Consider the following 9,038-nt stretch of genomic DNA (forward strand, 5'->3'; position numbering starts at 1 on the left):
ACTTTTTTTCCCGTCCTGCTAGCGCACCGCTCCACTGTGAAAGCCCTCAGGGCTTTCACACTGGAGACACAGCAGCGGCTGTTTCGGGTCAGTTTGCAGGCGCTATTTTTAGAGCAATAGCGCCTGCATACCGCCCCAGTGTGAAAGGGGTCTAAGGGTAAGGAAGCATGGCAAAAGACATTTGGCCTTGGGTTGGGCACTAAAATATAAATCCATGCACTGCAGTGTGATTAGAGTGTCAAGAAAAAAGTTAGTATAAAGAAAAATTCCTCGCAGAGAAGCTAACAATACTGAGCCTAGTGCCTGGATTTTTCAAGCCCCACAGTATGTAAAAATGAAACACACCCAAGGCTAGCATGTGTGGAACAAACAATATTATATCCAAACAACAATAATAAGAACATTTTTTTTTTTTTGAGAAAAAGCAGTGTCTGCAAAAAAATAAAAAATCGGTAATCTAAACTCTACAGTTACAGAATTTATTTGATGATCTCATTTCATTGCAAATGACACAATCCATATCAGTTTTGGTCCAGTAATTTTTGTGTTGGTTGTGGGGCCTCACTAGTGTACCATTTAAAACTTATATAATTCTAAAGACAGATGATTCACTTTTTATATAAATTGAATCATATGTCCATTTGTATGGAAGCAAAAAGCAATAATTTAAGGATTTTGGTAAATGACAAAATCGTGACCTTTGGAGATTAATATATATAATATCCTTTTATTTGCTTCTTTTTAGTCTGTTAATTATTGCAATAAAATGTTTTGGTATATCTGTTTGATACACCCAAAAAAAAAACTGTTGACTCTGCCAGAAACCTTGTCAGCTGATAACTTCCAGTACTAATTGGTATGAAATACATTGCTCCCAGCTATTTCTGAGGGCTCCTGAACACCTTATCATGTGTAATAAAAAAAAGTGAGTGGTGAGATATTTCTAATGCCCCGTACACACGAGCGGATTTTCCGTCGGAAAAATCTTGGATGGTTCGGAATTCCGCTCAAGCTTGCCTTGCATACACACGGTCACACAAAAGTTCTCTGAACTTTCGACCGTCAAGAACGCGGTGACTTATAACACTACGACGAGCTGAGAAAATGAAGTTCAATGCTTCCGAGCATGCGTCGAATTGTTTCCGAGCATGCGCAGGAATTTTTGCGCGTCGGAATTTGTAGAGACGATCGCATTTTCAGATAGGAACTTTTCACGACTGAAAAATAGAGAACATGTTTTCAATCTCTTGCTGGCTGGAATTCTGCCAGCAAAAGACCGATGGAGCATACACACGGTCGCATTTTCCGACAAAAAGCTCTCATCGGAGTTTTGCTGGCGGAATTTCCAATTGTGTGTACGCGACATAACACACTTAATGTCCTGTGATGACTACACTGCTTGCTTGCAGTACAGATAGCCTAAATGTTTTCTGCAGTCTGGCCCAAATACAGTTATTATACTATAGTATATCTACACAAACTTTGGAGTGTGAGGACAGAGTGTAATATAGAATCTACTCCTAGAAGGTACCATCCCCAAAGACAAATATGCAAAACCAAAAATATAAATGGGACTTTAGATGTACATTCTAGGGTATATTAAACACCAATGCATGAAGTATATAAAAGTATAACAATTTTATTAGATATCATATAGATTAAAAAACAAGTTTCAAAAACATATTCGCAAGGAAGGCAGCCGCATTTTTCTGTCTTAGCCTTGGGATCCAATATGTTGGCCAATGCATTTTGCGGGCTACCCTGCTTCATTAGGGCCTTAGATCCTCTAGCTCAGTGGTCATCAACCCTGTCCTCAGAACCCACTAACAGGCCAGGTTTGCAAGATAACTGAAAAACATCATAGGCAATATCATTTGCTGCTCAGTGATTGCAGTATTCTAGTCTGCATATCTCCAAGGTAATACATAAAACCTGGCCTGTTAGTGGGCCCTGAGGACAGGAGTTGATGACCACTGCTCTAGAGTACTGCAATTATATACAAACATACATGATACATTTATCCATTGCTGGCATAATGTCATTAAGCATTTACTGCAATTCATATACAGTATGAGGCATTTAACCATTGCTGGCTTTGCAGCATTTTACATATACCTTCTTAACTCAACATATAGTATATAAAGTATCATATCCAACATGAATGTGAAAAGGGGAGGGATGGATCAAAGACTTTGCAGTATATAAAAAACTAGGTATCCATCATAACTGTAGGATACAGTTAATTATTTTATTATTTAGAATGAACCGACACTGCATCAACCTGATATAATCACCTGTATGATGAATGCAGGAAACGCCGATAGCCAATAGTCTGCCAGGTCTGTGGGGAACAAAACCAAATCTTCCAATGCTAACTTATACCAAAGAATTTTGCCAGAAATGGAAGTCTAAATGTTGAAATATCATGTTCAAATAAGGATATAGTGTTCAAGTAAAATGAATGGTGCAGTGGAATTGAAGTCATGTGACTTGCTATGTCAGGAAGAGTGTGAAAGGATATGACAGGGAAAAAGGGGGAGAGGGAGGAGGGTTTTTTTTTAGGAAGTGTGTGTGTGGGGGTGGGTGGAAGCCAGGGGATAAGAAAGGGGGTAGAGGGAGGGGGAAGCGGAGGAGGGGGAGGGGAAGGAGGAGAAAGGAAAGGAGAAGGAAGGGCAAGAAAGAAGGGAGGGGAGAGGAGGGTAAATAGAAAAACAAAAGTGGGAGGGAGACCATAGAGCGGAAAGGGAGGGGGTGAAGGAGAGGGGAAGGTAAGGAAGGAAAGGAGAGGGAAGGGATAGAAAGGTGGACAGGGGAAGGGAGGAACAAGGATGAAAATCTACCAAGATAAAGATCTCACCCGAGCTTTAAAATGCATGGACTAGATAGGTGTTATATATTCCATATATGGTCCATGGAAAAAAAGAGAACCCAGAACAAAGGGGTAGTACGTTGTTGTTAGTGGGTATACCTCCAATTGATTGAAGCTATGGTAGGCTGAGTTAAGAAAATGTCCTTGTAGCAAAAAGATAGGGCAGAAATAAATAAAGAAACATCTAGGATATATCCTAGAACTGGGCTCCACAATGGAAAGCTTACCTAACTTGTATGTATTGAGTTCCTCATATAGCATGGCATGTAACAATGGCAGCATGAAGCCTCTATCAAGCTTGGTGTATATGTATATACTCCCCCTATATATGCTAGTGGCAATTTTTGTAGTAGTAGTGCCTAGACCAGGTATGGGACATACATACTTATGATGAGCCAAGCTGAAGTAATGTGCCTATAAAAAAGAGCCATACCTAAGCTTCGGTCTTAAGTAATAATGGTTATAATTTTGTGATTCAGAACACTTGTGAGGAATGACTGAGGTTTGCCTAAAGGTCCCAGTGAACTTTGCTGCATCATTAAGTTTAGGTCCATAGCTCTGTGTGTGCGCAATGCGGGCATATTTGTGCACGTTCCCAACCCACAGAGAGACACAATGCACCTTTGCAGAAGTGTGGGGGTGCCAATATTTCCTAATGACAATGCCTCACATCAGCATCCATGGCATGGCGTGTTTTCACATGTGCCAAACCACATGGTATGGCAGCACGGCTTCTTTTCCCGTACATCTTGTGAATGGAGCAGCACATTGAAATGAATGGGCTACCCTAACCACGACATGCATGTGCAAATGTGCACGCATAGGTCTAAAGCTGGGGGGGGGGCATTTGCCGCAACACTCTATGATAGCTAGAGTTTTAGAAAAGGATTTTGCTTAGTGATTTATTTATCAGAAGAGTATTTATGAGTATCATTTTGATTTTAGGACAACAACATCCAGGAAATGCATGAAGACACTTTCTGCAACATGAAAGATTTTACATATGCTCGAAGATCCCTTGAAGATATTCGACTGGATGGCAATCCCATTAACCTGAGTAAAACACCACAGGCTTTCATGTGTCTACCTCGTATACCAGTTGGCAGACTGGTCTAAAAGACCAGAAATGAAGTCAGAGAAACACCTAAATCGTTTACCTGACTTTTTAATGCATAACACTTTGCCGTTTCAAATGAGTACCATTTATATGGTACTTCAATCAATATTTTTTTTATGACTAAAAAGCCAAATGAATTAAATCAATTAAATGTACCGAGACCTAGAAAATACTATTAACAAAATGTACATAAAGTACCTTCTCAAAATTAATTAGCATTTACTGGAGTTAAGTATTCTGTGATGTTGTCTTTGTGATGTGTTGTGTTGTTGTTTGCTACCTAACTAGCTCCTGGCTCACCTGTCTCATCTTGCAGTAAATGTGAAGTATGTTACACCTGAACTAGAGATGTACATAAAGGTTATTTGTTGTTTTACTTTAGCCTAAAAACGTCTGTGTCTTAATATGTGCAACTTTCTGCTAAAATTATTGAATTTACTTTACTTTAGTATGTGTGTAGTAGTTATTCCATTCTATGTGCAATAAGAATGCAGTGTAGTTTAGCTGCCATCTGCTGGTCATTTTTCATATCTACTTGCAAATCACAATTTCCATCATTTTTTGAATATAATTATGTATGAATTTCAATAAAATTCCTTATTGTTACAAAGAAATTCACCACAGGATGGAGAAACATAAACAGCAATAAAAAAGGCTGAGCCTTAAAATGCAAATGTCAATGGTCAATAATAATGAATGTGAAGCCAAATATTATTTTTGTTATATATATATATACACAGGTATATATTTTCCCAAATATAAAAAAAGGAAATTTGTCTGCCTTGCACATGCATTTTGAAACAGTGTTACATCAGGTAAAAAAAGATACAAAATAATGCAGTGCATGTACAAAAGAACACAATTATTATACAGCATTTATATAGCGCCAACAGTTTGTGCAGCGCTTTATAACATGAGGGCAGACAGTACAATTACAATACAAATCAATACAGGAGGGATCAGAGGTCCCTGCTCGTTAGAGCTCACAATCTAGAAGGGAGGGTCAAGTGGAACAAAAGGTATTACCTGTGGGGGATGAGCTGATGGAGAAAACATACTAAACATGTCTGAATTGCTTTGCATTTTATACTAGAAGGTTAAAACTTACCATTGTATATGCATGATGCATGTAATTCAGGTTTGTTCATTAAAAAAAAAAAAAAAAAAATACCTTGACCCTGGGTTCACACTAGTGTGATGCGGGAACTGGCACAATTCCAGCACTGGTTCCCGCATCGCTCCTCTCCCACAGGCAGTTCACACTGCCTTCTGCAAACCGCTGTGGGTAATGACACCCCCAGTTTAGTTCACAGATTGCAGTGTGACCTGTGAACTCGCACAGGAATCTGATCGCATAGGTGAGAACACCCATGCGATCCGATTCTTGTGCGGGGAAAAACAAGTCCCTGCTCTATTTTCTGTGCGAATCCAATGCGAGTTCAGCCATACAACTGTATGGCTGAACTCGCATTGCTCAGGCATCGCATGTGACCAGCACCTGCAGTGCAAATTACATGCGATCTCTGAGATCACGCTAGTGTGAAACCATTGCTAAAAAGAGAGCATTAATCCAGCTACCCATTCTAATATGTCTAAAGCTGACCATATACTAGTAGATTTTTAAACAAAGAGCATTTGTAAGAAAAAAAAAGAAAGAAATTCTCATAAGTACATTTGATGACATGATGAATGTCATTGGAAAGTACTTAAAAAAATGTTTGCATTTACTATTCGATTTTGTAGTGGATGAAGTTCCCAGAACGAAAACCGCATTAATGCCCTGTACACACGATCGGACATTGTTCGGACATTCCGACAACAAAATCCATGGATTTTTTTCCAACGGATGTTGGCTCAAACTTGTCTTGCATACACACGGTCGCACAAAGTTGTCGGAAAATCCGATCGCTCTAAACGCGGTGACGTAAAACACGTACGGCGGGTCTATAAACGGGGCAATAGCCAATAGTTTTCGTCTCTTAATTTATTCTGAGCATGCGTGGCACTTTGTGCTTCAGATTTGTCTACACACGATCGGAATTTAAAGGATCGGATTTTGTTGTCGGAAAATTTTATAGCCTGCTCTCAAACTTTGTGTGTCGGAAATTCCGATGGAAAAAGTCCGATGGAGCCCACACACGGTCGGATTTTCCGACAACACAATCCGATCGCACTTTTTCTGTCGGAAAATCCGACCGTGTGTACAGGGCATAACAGAAATTTGGCCCTCAAACTAATTTTCCATTGTGCTCTATCAAATGCTCTCGTCGCTGCGATTAAAAAGGAACATCGATTTGACCCTACTAAAAATTTGAAAATTGAACAAATGTTCCTAAAATGATCATTTTCAAATGAAATTCTACGCCATGGATAGCTTTAGACACAAGGGGTTGATTTACTCTAACTGGGAAGTGCAAAATTTGCTGCAGCTCTGCATAGAAATCAATCAGCTTAGAGGGTTTTTGCCAAAGCTTAAAAATGGTTGTAAAGTCACTGTGCCTAATTACTAGAATCCCTCTGTTATACAAAGCTATGTTGCACAGTGTCTTTGTTTTATAAAAATTATGCAACACAATACCTTATTTCACAGCGCCACTGTGCAGTCACGTGACGTCCGGCCACTCTCCTTCCCCGATCTGGGGACTACAGTGGGACGGGCTAAGAATCCCCTCTAACGTCAGCCAGAAGGAGAGGAGGAGAGCGGTCACATAATGGCACAGTGGCGCTCTGAAATAAGATATTGAGCTGCATAATTTGTATAAAACCAAGACACTGTGCAGCACACTTCATATAACAGAGGGCATTCTAGTTATTAGGCACAGTTACCTTACACAGAATAGCAGCAGGCAGGGAGGGGGAGAGGCAGAGATGGAGGCACATAAACTGACTATGGTATTATAGGTCTGCAGCCATGATTACCGTTGTCAGCGCACACGGGGGGTCACAGGAACAGGCAGGATTAACCAGGTATTTTACAGCATAGAGAGGGACAAATGACTCCGCACAAGCACTATGCTGTATACCATGATTTAAAGGCACAGGGTCTTTTTTTTTTCTTTTTCTTTAGGTTTACAACCGCTTTAATTGAACAAGCTAAAGTTACATGCTGATTGGCTACTATGCACAGCTGCACCAGTTTTTACCCTCTCCAGTTTTAGTAAACAACCCCAATCTGTCATATAAAAAGTGTGTCGCTCACTGCCCTAGAATTTGCGCACAGCCTGGGTGTCTAGCGATGGCAGCTCCTATCACAGTCATTCAGCTTATTAAGAGATTCCCATTAAAGCAAAGCTCTGGGCAATTAAACATTTTTAAAAATACTTCAATCCCACTCAGGGTGGTGATGCTTATTCATAATGCAATGAGAATGCTAAAGGCTGGATACCGCCACAAGAAGTTGGAGAACTGTTAAGCGTTATATTTCAGCTATAGAATGTGGTAGAGTTGTGTTAATATCAAGTGTAGCTAAACAGAATGACCCAAATTTTGGTAAGGTAAACCGCTCTTATATATTTTGGCTATGTATTTAGCAGCTTGGCTTGTTCTGCTTAAATCCTGAATGACAAAGAGGATTGTTTAAAAAAAAACAGAGGAACATTAGCTTTTATTCTAATATTAGCGTTGGTTTATTGGTTAGCTGTTCAGCTGGAGATCTGCTTTATTATTAGGATACTTGATGTGCAATATCATTTGTGCCCTGAAGGAAAGTGGGGTGGGTAACTGGTAGCTAAATCACTGAACTTCAACTTTGATAATTTGGGATAGAAAAGTTGAAGCTGCAAAAAACGTTTCACAGATTTCACCACATTTCAATAAAGTGTTACTAAACCCAGGACCCTGCATTCACTATATCTGATCTCCCACAGTACACAGAACATGGAAATTCAATTTGTTTAGTAAATAAAAACTGCTCAATACCTTTTCTCATCAGCTGTATATAGCAGTCTTGTGACTTCTATCAGTGTCCGGTCGAGCTTCAAAAAGGTAAAGCTTGAAAGAGGAGTTTAAATTCTGTCCTATGAAGCTGCAAGGCTCCTGACTCTCTGTCTGGATATTGCTGATTGGCCCTGTGCTGGTCACATGCTCCCTCCCAAGAAAAAAAGAGAGGACCAGAGAAGATAGGATGGAACAGCCTTTTTACACAATGTGGAGGATTAACCCCTTAGGTTGCACAGTGAGTATAACAAGCATGCTTTACTGTGTGTACAGACTGATTTTACTGTTGTGGGTTTAGTACCACTTTAAAGCAAGTGAGATTCCCTTATTACTTCGTTTTTTAACAGCAGAAGTAAATAAAGGACAGTGTTTTATTCATTAAGAACTCCACTCTCCATCAGTGCAAGATCCAAACAGAGGAGCACTGTACACTAGATGGATTATGAAAAGGGTGGTCCATTATAGGAATATTAATGGATTATCTGACCAATCTACTTCCAGGTTCACTTGACTTTTCTATTAATATATTTACCATGGTAAGCCAAACATCTCTTTACACAAACGCAAGGGATTTGTAAAGTACCAGCCTTAATGTCCTTTTGGTTTTTGACATCCTGTTATACTGATATGTGGTGTGAAAAGTGGCATCCTTTATTTTTCAATTAAATGTTGCCTTTTTAAAATGTGTGAAATTAATATTTGATGTTCCAATAAAAATAACATTTGAAATTTATTTCCTTACCTCTTTTGAGGTTGGTTAAATCCAAGTCAAGTACTGCATGTAATACTAGTGCTTGATTTTCCAAAACAGGAAAAGTTACACATTCTTGGATATTTTATTTGCAGTTTTAACACGCAATATAGAAAGCCTTTTAGCTAAAGGAAAAGCTAATTTTGTATTGTAGGCTCCTGTTATTCCTTCACCTTCTACAACAAGTGAAGTAACTAGGTAGTGCATGGCCCAGCAATGTTTGAGTTACAACAGTGATGTTGAATTGTATTTTATTATAGTTAAAAATGTTTTTAATGTAACAAATATGAATTTATGATAAAATGAAGCTATATATGGCGCCCTATAAGTGAATCCCAGTCTTAGCAAACAGAGCACAGGCTGCT

At 39.2% G+C, this 9,038-nt stretch overlaps 1 protein-coding gene across 1 annotated transcript in view; it reads left to right on the forward strand.

The window, feature by feature from the left end:
- Nucleotides 1–4,434, forward strand: part of EPYC (epiphycan) — a 77,756-nt gene extending 73,322 nt beyond the window's left edge. The window contains exon 7 of the mRNA XM_073620192.1: nt 3,815–4,434. Within this exon, the coding sequence (XP_073476293.1) occupies nt 3,815–3,985 (171 nt within the window). The 3' untranslated portion in view covers nt 3,986–4,434. The remainder of the gene's footprint in view (nt 1–3,814) is intronic.
- The last annotated feature ends 4,604 nt before the right edge of the window (nt 4,435–9,038 follow it).

This window comes from Aquarana catesbeiana, linkage group LG03, assembly GCF_042186555.1.
Source record: "Aquarana catesbeiana isolate 2022-GZ linkage group LG03, ASM4218655v1, whole genome shotgun sequence".
NCBI lineage: Eukaryota > Metazoa > Chordata > Amphibia > Anura > Ranidae > Aquarana > Aquarana catesbeiana.